Source organism: Trachurus japonicus, chromosome 18 (assembly GCF_045865225.1).
Source record: "Trachurus japonicus isolate A0001 chromosome 18, Traja_1.0".
NCBI classification, from domain to species: Eukaryota; Metazoa; Chordata; class Actinopteri; order Carangiformes; family Carangidae; genus Trachurus; species Trachurus japonicus.
The window spans coordinates 25,884,909-25,899,121 of NC_140924.1; the positions used below are offsets into that span (position 1 = coordinate 25,884,909).

General features: G+C 41.5%; 1 protein-coding gene and 1 pseudogene across 1 annotated transcript; both read right to left on the reverse strand.

The window, feature by feature from the left end:
• Positions 1-3,706: 3,706 nt before the first annotated feature.
• On the reverse strand, positions 3,707-5,558 carry LOC146969447 (uncharacterized; annotated as a pseudogene).
• Positions 5,559-9,044: 3,486 nt separating this feature from the next.
• Positions 9,045-10,578, reverse strand: LOC146969448 (uncharacterized). Its single transcript, XM_085759400.1, has 5 exons — positions 10,493-10,578; positions 9,711-10,406; positions 9,500-9,622; positions 9,376-9,419; positions 9,045-9,164 (listed from the first exon to the last, which is right to left on the reverse strand). Exons 1-5 carry the CDS (start codon positions 10,545-10,547, stop codon positions 9,045-9,047), a joined length of 1,038 nt encoding a protein of 345 aa, XP_085615526.1. The 5' UTR covers positions 10,548-10,578.
• Positions 10,579-14,213: the final 3,635 nt, after the last annotated feature.

Below are 14,213 nucleotides of genomic sequence, written 5' to 3' on the forward strand. Positions count from 1 at the left end.
TGGATGACTGCATGTCGCTGCGTGTCGAGATACCACTCTGCCCTTGTGATGATCGCTTTATTTATTTATTTATTTATTTACTTATTAATTCATTAGCGGAGAGCGACCGCATCACGCAGCCGTAATGAAAAACAAAACACAAATCATCATCTCTCTTAGTCCACCACAACAGCCTCGGTATCAGATAGTCAGTATATAGCCTACTACAGTATACTCAGCATCTCATCACAGAAAAAAAAGAGACGGACAGAGAGAGAGAGAGAGAGAGAGAGAGAGAGAGAGAGAGAGAGAGAGAGGGAGGGAGAGAGAGAGCGCGAGTCCTTTACGCTGATTTAATCCACATGGTCTGTGTTTATGTTGTGATTAGTGTACACCTGTCATAGGGTTTGAATAAATGTGAGTTTCTTTATTAGTGTATTAGTTGTTTCTTAGATTGGGCAGGGGTTCTCAGTGTATCAGATCAAACCTGGTTAAGTATATTAGTAAACTCATTATTGGTCACTCTGAGCTCGGACCTCCGGACCAAAACAGTTTCCTCCTGGGAGAGGTTCGGCCTCTGGCGTCGCTGTCTCCTCCGTCCATGTCCAAGTATAAAATGACAAACTTGCAGCGCGCATCACCCGCCGCGCAGTTAAAGGTGAGGAGAGGAGCTCCTTTGATTGGTGAAGATCTGACTCGGCTGTGTCAAACCCACTCCACGCCTTTCTCTCCTCCTCCTGTCTCCCTCCCGCCCTGTCTCCTCCCTCTTCACCGTTTGCGCCGGTAGGAGGGACGAGGGGAGGGGTTGCGCTAGTCTAAGTCTGACTGCGCGGCCCAGCAAACTTGCGAAATGGACCTGGGCCACACCCCGTTGGCGTGGCGAAGCTGCGCTGATGCTAGACTTCACCTGGTCGACGAAACTAGGGCCCTTGGTCTCAATTTGTGTGATGCTTTAAAAGATGCGGAAATGCGTTATCACGCGCAAAGCAGGACATCCAGTCCCCCTACTGACAAACACCACTGCTCTTACTTCTGTCAACCCCATAATTCCAAAATTATGGTACTATTCACCTTATGTAGCCCCGCCCACTTTACCACTTCCGGTTTGGCCGCGATTGTGTTACGACTTCCGGTCAAATGCGGAAGTAAAAAACTGATGTAAACAATCGACTGAATTTGCAGTATATTGCGGGACAATTACAATACAGACAATCAAATCAACATGGACAACACTTGAGGGGTGTACTTCGAAGCGAGTTTAGTGGGTTATATTTTATAATTATATATTTTTTATTGAGTCTAAAGCCAGGCTTTCCTGTACTCTCTCTTTCAACCCAGCTAGATCGCCATGGAAACTTATGGTAACAGATGTTTAGCTCATATATTCAGAGTTTAATCCTAAAATCGGCTATAAAAGCGCCGCTGTTTCACAATTTAACTCATTTACAGCGTGACTTTTACTTTGAAATCCAAGTGGAGCTGGCAGAACCAGTACGGAGGGAGAGATCGCGCTGATCCGCTGCTGTTTACCAACTGTTGAGCTGAGCGTCAGGAGCTCATTTATATATAGGCTATTATATTACTTGGATATAAGCTGCAGCATGGACGTCGGAACTATTTACTGAGAGAGGGGGGAGGGGGGGGTTTGTTGTGAGGGTCGACTGTCACCTGGAGCAAACTGACAACTATATGATCAGAAACTCGTTCAACTCTGGACTGTCTGTGAAGACTGACGGGAAGCTGGCCTCATCCTCTGCTTCAGAGAGCCTTGCACTATCGGACCTGGGTCTCTGCTCCGTGTCCAGAGCCTGGTCGGGTCGGGACACGCTGTTCACGCTGTGAACCTGCTCGCTAATGTGTAAAAGAAATAAACGGAGGGATTTAGAAATAAAACCCTCCCTCAACTACTGTAACTTAAATGTGGCCATGAATAAACTTGTTTCGCCTACAGCAGTATTGCCCAAATGCAAATATTGAATACATCTCTATTTTCACAGTTAAAAATGTCTTTGTCACCTAAACTACCCCCCGCCCCCTCCAAAAAAGAGAAAAGAAAAGAGAAACACTGTAGCATATTTTCATACGCACACCCAGCCTGAATTGCGATCAGTAAAATATATAAAAGTAGGCTATAAAACACAATTTAAACATGAAAGTTGTTCCTCTAGTTTATTTTGTTTAAATGGATAAAGCTTCATAATTAAAAGTATAGCGCAATGTCCAGCTGTCAGAAATTAAAAGCAGCCTCTTATGTGCATTAACAATGTTGCTTCGGGCTGTGATAGCGTTTTTTTTTTTGTTTTTTTTTAATTCGCTCCTACTCTCCAAACAAGCTGCTCACCTTGGCTGAAATCAGCGGGGACACGGGGATTTATTTAATTATTTTTAACCAGACTCTAGAGTAGATGGAGGTGGGTGCAGGTCGTACAGAGCTCCACACACACTGGGACAGAAGATGAGGTCGATGCTCAACTGCTATAAAAACTCACACGTTTTCTTCCAGTGATTGTAGCTTCCTCTTTATAATGCTCGTCATTTTTTGCAATCGACAACGGGAAAAAAAAACCCGGATTTGCCAACAAGAAACAGCTGAGAACGGACTCAAATAATCAAGCTACCGCTAATGTACTATACGACTTCCGGTCGTCGCCGGAAGTTCCAACACAATCTCACAGCGTTCCATTGACTCCATGGTTGCCCCGGAGAATAAGGTGAATATAATTCCAAAACTGGCTCCACCCAAGTTCCTTTAATTAAACATCTTTGGAGTAATCGTGATTTAATAAATGGAGGGAGAATGGAGGCTCTCTACCTCCCACGTGCAAGGCAAGGCAATTTTATTTCTATAGCCCGTTTTTACAAACAGTTTGTCTCAAAGGGCTTCACATAGCATCATAACAACATCCTCTGCCTTTAGACCAGTGTTTCTCAAACTTTTTTCAGTCAGGGCACCTTTCAAAAGTGCATAAAATCTCACGACACCCCTGTGTAAAATATTCAAAATGACACTGCATAGCCTAAATGTAGCTAAATGCCCTGTTTATTTAGACGGGACAGTATTACAGTATTTATGCATAGGTGCCTCTGTAGCCTATGCGCACACACACACACACACAATAATCCGCAATGTGAGAGGAAGAGAGAAAGGTCTAAATGCGCGCAGCGCAGGCACGCGTTCAAATGAATATCCACCGGCGTCTCCGCTCCGTTCTGACTCCTTTACGAACAATCAGAGAGTTTCCACCGTGTCACTGCCGTGTGTTTTTATACATCAAACGCACCGGAGTCGGAACAGAGCGGACACAGATCCACTGGAGAGAGGAGGGGGTGTGACTCACCATCAATGTGCCATCACGTCCTAGCCGCTTGATAAGTGCAGCGCTGTTCCAAAAGTTAAACATATTTAAACTCTGAGCGCTCTGAGTGCCGCGACAAAAAAAGGAAGCGCCGAGAGCTTTTTTCCGAGCTCCATAGGATCTGAATGGAAAGTAGACGCCCAGATTGTAAAAGGGCGTCCGGTGGACACGGCGCCTTTGCATAATGTAAAGAGAATGTATGTCTATGAAATGTCAGAAGAGGTATTTTTTTTCACGGCACCCTTGACTCAGTCAGACGGCACCCCAGTGTGCCGCGGCACCCACTTTGAGAAAGGCTGCTTTAGACCCTCACATCGACTGAGGAAAAACTCCATAGAAAACCCCAGGGAAAAATCAGAGAAACATGCGTGTCACTTATTGCATCTCTTGACTGAGTACCAACCTTGCGAGATCGGGGCCGCCACCCCGGTGTCCCAGCTCTCATCTCTGCACACTGTGACACAAAGGCGCCCCATAAACTGTAATCTCTTGTTTATGACGGATTAAACTACACGAATAAATAGGCCTACACGTCACTGTGTATGATGTATGAAGTTATGTACTGCTTTATTGATTGTTTTCTTGACGGCTTCATTACAAATGCACATGGCCAGGATGAGGGTTAGCAATAATAGGGTTTTATTTACATGTGCATATTATTAATTTTACACAGTTAAAGCCATTTTCGAGTGATAACTTATATCGAACAAATATCAAGTAGAATTCTGAAAATCTGAGACCACAAGAAGAATATCAAAAGATATTTACATCAATATCAACACACATACAATATATTCTACTGCTTAACACTGGAGTACACACATTCAGTGTTAGTGTTATCCCTCTGTCTGTGTGATCTGTTGGGCCGGTTCACGTTTAAAGCAGCATAATGGAGATTGTCTGCATCCCGGTAACCCTGGTAACAAAGTTTTTAAAAGCAGATTACAAAATGGGCACTGACAAAAAATAAAGTTATTATTATGGAATTATATCTATTAAATGTAGGTTTGAAATCTAGTAGTACACCAGGCAATTACCAGAGCTGTAATCTGACAAATATGTTCAAAAATGTCCACAAGGCAAAATAATCCCACAGTGGAAAAGTGTTTGAACGCTACTTTAAAAGTTCATCTAAAAGTTTAAATTTACCTCTGCTGCTGCTCTTGACGGGGATGAAGATCTTGATGGTGGCTCTAAAACACAGGAAAAACAATTTAACTGAAAAAGCTGCACTTATCATATGAATTGATGGACACACTATCTACTATCTGTACCTGATATTAAGTTGTTTGCTTTGTTGATCTTGTAAATTATGGAAACCAGTAAAACAACCAGGACGGTGGTCAATGCCAAAGCTCCACTCAAGAATAACACCAAGACACGAGGGGCATCTGCAGAGCCAAAGGTCATAAAGAAAGCTTTCTACATATTGACATTTATAATATGGGATGTTATAATATTGGACGGATGCTGCTAGAAAAGTGACTTACCCTCAAAGTCCCGTTTGGTCACGTTTCCGAATAGTATGTGTCCACATGAGGCGACAGCACAGTAGTAGGTCCCAGAACGATCCAGGGTTGTCATCGGCAAGTTGTAGACACAGGTGTGTGTCTGTGTGTCAGGTTTCCTCTCACACTGATCATTCCTGTCTCCATGAGTGTAAATGAGTCCTGGATGAGATTCTTCAGAGTCTCTGAACCAGTAAACACTGTGTCCTCCATCACAGGTCCCAGTCTGCACTGTACAGTTGAGAGTCACTGAGCCTCCAGGCTGGATGATCTCAAACACTGACTGATGGACTGAAGCTCCGATCTCCCAGCCTGAACCCTTTACATTGACAGTAATACCCTCTGAAAATTCAGTAATCGTTGTAAGCTTGCCTGCACAGAAGTAAGTAGCAGAGTCTGATATCTGCAGATTGGTTATCTTTAAGTGATTTCTATCAGATTCATTCTCCAGACTGAAACGTTGATTGTTCTTGAATTCACCATGGAAGTTTACATCATTATTGAAGCCAAATGCGGTAGCGATGGGCCTTGGTTCATGTCCCAGAGTTTGCTTGTACCAGTAAAGCCTTGTTACACCACTTTTGTTATAGAGACATGGCAAAGACAAGCTTTCACCAACATTAGTTGATATAAAACGTCTCACTTGATGAACGGATGAGGACAATTTCTCCTCAGTCGACTGAGCTGAAGAAAAATGAGAAACAAAGTGAATGTATATTATGAACAGATGAAGACATTTAACAGAATCAAAGTGCAAAAACAAAAACAATACTCACTTATAATTCCCCTCTCGAACAAACACGACAGGCAGATGACAAACAGTACAGATGTCATCATGCTCAGTTTTTCTGGGTGAATGGAAACAATCTTGATCTGTCCTTCACTGCTGTTTGACAAGACTGCGTTTGATTGGCCAATCTTATGTAAGTGACACTTTATGTCCAAATTTGGAAACTTGTCAAGTTCAATCCAACCCACAGTCAAGTTCAGAGAATTACATGATGAGAAACACATGTGAAAACCTATAGAGAGCAAGGTGATTGTACGTAAATGAACACAGGACGTTGTGCATTCTCAGCTTTATTATTTTCATTTTGTTTTTCTCCTGAGAGACATGGCTGTGTTTGATTGGCTGATGGATACAAGACATGAACAGAAGCTCACTGTCACATACAGTTTTGTTTCCACAAATAGAATTGCATGGTGAGAGTGATTAATGTCAGAAAATATTTGGTAAACAAAAAAAGCGATAAATTATTCTCTTCAATTCTAAGGAGGGTAAATGCTGTTGGTTATATGCAAATAAGTCATTAGTCAGCATAACTTAAGCATAAAAATATGAATATCAAATGTACTTATTTATTTCAGGGATGTATGGTGTCAGTGTTCACCAGCAGTGATTTTGAGTTAAGTCTGCATGACTGTACCAGCCAACAGGGGGCAGTGTGGAAGTGTCTGTCACAAAGTACTACCAGCCAATAGTAGAGAAGAAGAGATTGTTTTGAGTTGTATTCAAGGGGGCAGTTGTTGGTCTGTGAAGCAAGTGAAGCTCACTTCCGCGTTCAAAAAACTGCAATCCCCTCGGCTGTCGCTGGGGGCTGGCTCCAGAAGGGAGCAACTCCAATTGAGCCCCATGTTAAAATAGCCAACTTTACAGCTTAAAAAAACATATTTACAGCCTGGTACATCTTATTCTTTTTGGTCTCAACTGATAGTTTCTACCCCCGCACACACTCTGAGGGGGGTGAATTTTTTTTAAAACTCTACCGTTTTACTATTATTAGGTTTAAAATTCTGGCCAATTAGGGCGCGGGAACGTTGAGTGACATGTCCGGAGACCACTGCTTCGAGGCCAGTGGGCGGGTGCTCAGCTGGCTAACTGCCGCACCTCTCCAAATATGGCAAGTAGAATCCAGCATGGCGCAGCTCAAACCCCCGTAGTAGCAGCACGAATCAGACTCCCCCAAACCAATGGGTGACGTCACGGTGCTACGTCCATTCTTTTTACAGTCTATGGTTGTATTCACCACTTTCCTGTGAAAGATGCTGGGTGTCGCCATGGCAAGGTGAAGAGGGGCCAGGCGGGGATTGAACCCACAATCCCGGGTAATAGTCATGCGTGCTTGCCAGTCACCCAAAGGGACACCCCCTCGGCCAAGTAGCCAGGGCACATGATCAATTGGAGGCATAGTGACAGGACCACCACTGTCACATATGGATATTACTATCAACAATGACACACTATCGCCAATGACACACTCAAAAAAAAAACAACAACATTAAGTAACATTTCAACTTTCATATAATATTCTCAGAACTTTTGTGATTTTGTGCGACTTACAACAGGTTGAATGACACCTGTGTCATGGCATGAGGGGGTCTGTACTGCCTTCACTGGCACTTAACAGCTTCGAGGTGGATGGTAGGAACCCCAACTACAAATGTGCCGACTGCTTTACGGCATACGTCACTTCCCCCTTAATCCATTTGTTAAAAAGATGGAAGTCGATGCGAACATCTACAGTATGTGGAATTACCGCTCTCGTGGCAGAAGCAGCAAGAAAACCAAAGGAGGAGACTAAAAAACTAAAGAGGGAAAAACGGGCAAATTCCACTGGATGCGGAAAGGCTGCGGCTCAAATTGAATGCATAACCAATCAATCAATTTGTTTATTTCGGGCATGTCAAACACATGGCCGAAAGGGAAAGCGGGAGAAGCAAAAGCTTATCTAGTCCCGCCCCCATTACCCACAGAATAAGAATATTTGTCATACATACATAACCATCATCAACAGGCAGCATATTGATCGCAGACACATTGGCATCTAATAAACCTTTATTAAAGGGGACATATTATGGATATATCACTTTTTGAAGGTTCTCAACACATACAGTGTTTGTGAGAATTTACAAAATTATCTGCAACATGCAGGCTCACTAGGTTGAAATCCATGTGGTTTTACGAGCTGTTCCCTCAGTTGTCATTCAATGATGTCATTAGTTTTCAAATTTGCATAATACCACCCCTAATACAGGTACCAAGGTGAGCTGTGGCTCATTTGCATTTAAAGGGACAGGCACTGATACCAGCCGTTCTGAACTGGGCTATTTTGAGGCTATGAAAAGAGAGCTGTAATGTTTGATCCTTGGGGGTTTTTTTTGACAGAAGCATGTCACAGACATGTCTTTAAGACACTTGGAAACTATGTTAATTTGTGAATGAGGGGCATAATGTCTCCTTTAAAGAGGAACTATGCAGGATTTGTATCTTAATTGTGCTACATTTTTACCTTAATTAAAGGTGTACAGAAATGGCCGTTTGTCCTGTTTGTCGCGCCGAGTTGTCACGAGCTGCAACACGAGTTTACCCGAGTAAGGAAAACTAATTTGATTGGTCGTTATCGAGCGGGCGGGATATTCAAAGCTTGGGGCGAGCCCGAGCTCCGTGTGTGTGTGCGTGTCTCAGACGTTTGAATGACGGATGACGGATCCAATATCAGTGGCTGGTGAATCGTGTACAGGCTGACGTATAATCCGTGCGCCTGCATTATCCAATGCGGAAAAAAAAATACACACTTTCATCCCGGATTTACTCAAAAATAGAATTTTGCACAAAGTTTGGCCTACATCGTCTGAAAGATGAGTTATCACATTAATTTTATGATCCAGAGTGGGCTCAAATTCAGTTTTCTTTTCTGTACACCTTTAAACAGCTTTGGAGTAATTGTGATGGTTTAATAAATGGAGGCTATTTGCCTTCCATGTGTAAGTCACTTATTGTGTCTCTTGGCTGAGAACCAACCTTGCGAGATCGGGGATTGCCAGTGTCCCAGCTCTCGTCTCTGCACACCGCGACATAAACACGCCCCATAAACTGTATGACAGATTAAACTACACAAATATACACGTTGCAACATTGTGTATGATATATAAAGTTATGTACCGCTCTATTGATTGTTTTCTCGCCGGCTTCATTATAAACAAATGCATGGCCAGGAGGAGGGTTAGCAACATATTTATTTACATATGCATATTATTAATTTTACAAAGTTAAAGCCATTTTCGAGTGATAACATAGGCCTATATCAAACAAACATCAAGTAGAATTCTGAAGATCTGAGACCACAAGAATATCAAAAGGTATTTATGTCAATATCGACATGCATGCAATATATCTACTAACAGTGAAAAACATCCACTTCTACTGCTTAACACTGGCGTACACACAATCATTCTTAGCGTTTTCCCTCTGTCTGCGTGATCTGTTGGGCCGGTTCACGTTTAAAGCAGCATAATGGAGATTGTCTGCGTCCCGGTAACCCTGGTGACAATGTTTTAAAAGCAGATTACAAAATGGTCATTGACAAAAATATAAGTTATTATGACGTAATTATAACTATTGAATATAGTTTTAAAATGTAGTACACCAGAGCTGCAATCTGACAAATATCAAAATGTCCACAAGGCAAAATAATCCCATAGTGGAAAAGTGTTTGAACGGTACGAAAGTTCATCTAGAAGTTTAAATTTACCTCTGCAGCTGCTCTTGACGGGGATGAAGATCCTGCTTGTGGCTCTAAAACACAGGAAAAACAATTTAACTAAAAAGCCACACTCATTGAATGATTCGATACACACACTATCTACTATCTGTACCTGATATTAAGTTGTTTGCTTTGTTGATCTTGTAAATTATGGAAACCAGTAAAACAACCAGGACGCTGGTCAATGCCAAAGCTCCACTCAAGAATAACACCAAGACACGAGGGGCTGCCTCATCTGCAGAGCCAAACGTCATTTAAAAAAAAAGCTTTCTACATATTTACATTTATAATATGGGATGGATGCTGCCAGAAAAGTGACTTACCCTTGATGTCCAGTTTCGTCACGTTTCCAAACAGTATGTGTCCACATGAGGCGACAGCACAGTAGTAGGTCCCAGAACGATTCAGACTGGTTATGGGCAAGTTGTAGACACAGGTGTGTGTTTGTGTGTCAGGTTTCCTCTCACACTGATCATTCCTGTCTCCATGAGTGTAAATGAGTCCTGGATGAGATTCTTCAGAGTCTCTGAACCAGTAAACACTGTGTCCTCCATCACAGGTCCCAGTCTGCACTGTACAGTTGAGAGTCACTGAGCCTCCAGGCTGGATGATCTCAAACACTGACTGATGGACTGAAGCTCCGATCTCCCAGCCTGAACCCTTTACATTGACAGTAATACCCTCTGAAAATTCAGTAATCACTGTAATCTTGCCTGCACAGAAGTAAGTAGCAGAGTCTGATATCTGCAGATTGGTTATCTTTAAGTGATTTCTATCAGTCTCCAGACTGAAACGTTGATTGTTCTTGAATTCATCATGGAAGTTTACATCATTATTGAAGCCAAATGCGGTAGCGATGGGCCTTGGTTCATGTCCCAGAGTTTGCTTGTACCAGAAAAGCCTTGTTACACCACTTTTGTTATAGAGACATGGCAAAGACAAGCTTTCACCAACATTAGTTGATATAAAACGTCTCACTTGATGAACGGATGAGGACATTTTCTCCTCAGTCGACTGAGCTGAAGAAAAATGAAAGACAAAGTGAATGTACATTATGAACACGTGAAGACATTTAACAGAATAAAACTGCAAAAACACAACTCACCTATTCCCCCCTCGAACAAACACAACAGGTAGAAGACAAATAGTGCAGATGTCATCGTGCTCAGTTTTTCTGGGTGAATGGAAACAATCTTGATCTGTTCTTCACTGCTGTTTGACAAGACTGCGTTTGATTGGCCAATGCTAAGTGACACTTATGTCCAAATTTGGAAACTTGTCAAGTTCAATGCAACCCACAGAGTCAAGTTCAGAGAATTACATGGTGGGAAACACATGTGACAACCCATAAAGAGCAAGGTGATTGTACGTAAATGAACACAGGACGTTGTGCATTCTCAGCTTAATATTTGAATTCATTTTTTTTTTCTCCTGAGAGATTGTGTTTGATTGGCTGATGGATACAAGACATGAACAGAAGCTCACTGCCACCTACAGTGCATTTTTGTTTCCACAAATAGAATTGCATGGTGAGAGTGATTTATGTCAGAAAATCTATAGTAAACAAAACAAGAAAAAGAAAAAAACAATGAATTGATCTCTTCAGTTCTCAGGAGGGTAAAATATGTTGGTTATATGCAAATAATCAGTCAGTAGTCAGCAAAACTTAACCATAAAAATATGAATATCAAATGTATTATTTTTTTTCAGGTATGATGTATGGTGTCAGTGATCACAGCAGTGATTTTGAGTTTAAGTCTGCATCACTGTACCAGCCAGCAGGGGGCAGTGTAGAAGTGTCTGTCATGACGATATTAGAGAAGAGTTTGTTTTGAGTTGCATAACTGAGCCTCAATAGAAACAAGTGTGTGCTCTGTGCTTCCTTGACAGCTGTGTTTTTGCCAGTCCTGCTGGTGAAAATAAAGAGTGCGCTTATTCCACAGCATATTATACAGTGGATGCTGTAATATTCAGTCAAAGACATTTATCAACAAGATCACAGCGATCAACACACAGTCTTATCTTGCTAGTACGTCAACCCAAGGCTTAGGGACTTACAACCAAGATGGTGATACCCACTGGAACCACATGAGGTAGGGATTTTTGGGGGGTTTTTTCCCATTAGCTGGCAAGTTATGTGGCTGATTGGCCAATCTGCACAGCCCATCGTCACATCCCGATGGTTAACTGTCATTTAGTCAGCGGCTGTCACTCACAAAGTTGTTGGATGGGTTGCACTAATGACAGAGTCACGACACGCACATGAACAAAATGCCATAATGACTAATAGTCCAGTCATTTTATGAGAAAAGGTTAAACAAATTGCAACAGAAGCAAACTCATCTGATTTTGTATCCTCAGCATGTCCTGAGTGAGGGAAAAAAAGCCCCGAAGAATCCCATTAGGGGAAAGTTTCGAAAAACACCCAAACATATCCCATTTATACGCATATAAAAAAAAATTTTCACGTGAATAGGGTAAAATTTTTAACCTTTAGATATCTCCACGAAAATTACTGAGTTGATTACTTACATTAAGACAAACAAAAAATGTATTACAAGTTTTTTGAAATTCTTTGTTAACATGAGCAAATTTGCATAAATTTGTATAAATTTGCATAAATTCCACCGTTTTGACGGCACGTGTGTATATGAAGTTTCTGTGGTGGTACCGGCATAAAAATTGGAATGAGTTGACTCCATCGGTCAACCGACAAGTTGACCACTTTAAATTTCAAGATGACTGCAATTTTTCAAGACAGCCACATCCTTAGTAGAGCAGGTATGACATGCTCCGTCTCTATTAATGCTCATGGGCCTAAATTGGTTCCATTCCTTTTTTAACTGTAATATCATATTACAGTTAAAAAATGTCTTGTTCAATCTTGTTAACATATATGTTAACAAAATTGAACAAGACATTTTCACCTGCTCTACTCAATGTTTAGATCAGGTGTTGTATGTATGCAAATTAGCCATACGTAATTGGATTATGCACTGTTGGCTCATGTCATACCTGCTCTACTAAGGATGTGGCTGTCTTGAAAAATTACAGTCATCTTGAAATTTAAAGTGGTCAACTTGTCGGTTGACCGATGGAGTCAACTCATTCCAATTTTTATGCCGGTACCACCACAGAAACTTCATATACACATGTGCCGTCAAAACGGTGGAATTTATGCAAATTTATACAAATTTATGCAAATGTGCTCATGTTAACGAAGAATTTCAAAAAACTTGTAATACATTTTTTGTTTGTCTTAATGTAAGTAATCAACTCAGTAATTTTCATGAAGATATCTAAAGGTTGAAAATTTTACCCTATACACGTGAAATTTTTTTTTAATATGCGTATAAATGGGATATGTTTGGGTGTTGTTCTAAACTTTCCCCTAATGGGATTCTTCGGGGCTTTTTTTCCCTCACTCAGGACATGCTGAGGATACAAAATCAGTTGAGTTTGCTTCTGTTGCAATTTGTTTAACGTTGACCCCTTTTTTGGCCTAAAATTACTGGACTATAAGGGCTGTATGATTTAATCTTTTCTCCACAAATGCTCATTCAAATACACATACTGTAGTAACCTGCTGAATGATGAATATACAGGCTATCAACAGTCACACAATATTGACAATGATGCCCTCCCAAAAAATCTACTCTAGGGTCACTTACGTTGATGCATAACCATCATGCATCTCTAACAGGCAACAGATTGATCACAGACACGTTGGCATCTTCTAAACCTTTATTAAAGGGATAGTTCAACATTTTGGCAAATTGGCCCATTGCCATAATCCCTATATATAGTTTTAGGAGTAGGTTCGTTACCTTTGATTGTCAGTGCAAACTATTTTTAGAACGGCAGAGCCGAGCCGCAAGCTGCTCAGAGCTACGCTACGGAGGCTCATGGTATTTCTTGGTTTCCCTCATCAAACTCATCAAATACTCAATCCAACAACTCCAAAATGCTCTTATGGACATGTTGTGACCTTCACATTCACCACGTTATGGGATAACTGAACGTTATGAGACGGAGTTGTTTTCGAGGCTAATTCAAAGACTGCTTGCAGGAAAACTGCCTCCGATGGGAACACGCATCATGAATGCATGAATTTACCTTGAAAACAACCCAGTCTCGTAACGTTCCGTTATTATCTCATAGCGTGGTGAATGTGCAGGTCACAACTTGTCCACCAGAGCGTTTTGGAGTTGTTGGATTGTGTATTTGATGAGTTTGATGAGGGAAACCAACAAATTCCATTAGCCTCCGTAGCATAGCTCTGAGCAGCTCGCGGCTCTGCTCCGCCGTTCTAAAAATAGCTTGCACCGACAATTAAAGGTAACAAACCTACTGCTAAGACTATAGGGATTATGGCAATGAGCCAATTTGCCAAAATGTTGAACTATCCCTTTAACCAGCAAATAAATCCAAGTGTACGGAAGAAACATTTCTCTTAGGGACTTTACATAGTGACTATAAGAGCAAATCAATGAGCAATGAAAGTTTTCTCATGGCCTACAGTATTTCTGCATTCCAGCACATTATCAGCAAGATATTTACTTAAGCAGAAGTAAGCGATATTTTTGTGTTAATATAAGTCTTAAATAGTTCTATCTTCTGACAGCAATCACTTACATAGAGTGTTTTGACCGAAACACGGGTCTCTCAGTCACTCTGCTCTGCTCTGAGCCGAGGATAACACTTTTCTCGTATCCTACAAGTTTTATCCAATAAGGAGAGAGAACGGCATGAAGGGCCAGTCCTCTCTGTGTGTCCAAGGGATGCACGTGAATGTGGTGACGTAGGGACGAGGACCAATAGATCCA

Bases quoted from the DNA above. Each gene is read 5' to 3' on its own strand.
- LOC146969448 (XM_085759400.1), bottom strand. From the start codon at position 10,547: ATGACATCTGCACTATTTGTCTTCTACCTGTTGTGTTTGTTCGAGGGG. The intron at 10,407-10,492 runs GTGAGTTGTGTT...ATTTTTCTTCAG, and splicing joins TTTGTTCGAGGGGGGAATAG to CTCAGTCGACTGAGGAGAAA. The intron at 9,420-9,499 runs GTACAGATAGTA...CCTGTGTTTTAG, and splicing joins AGCAAACAACTTAATATCAG to AGCCACAAGCAGGATCTTCA.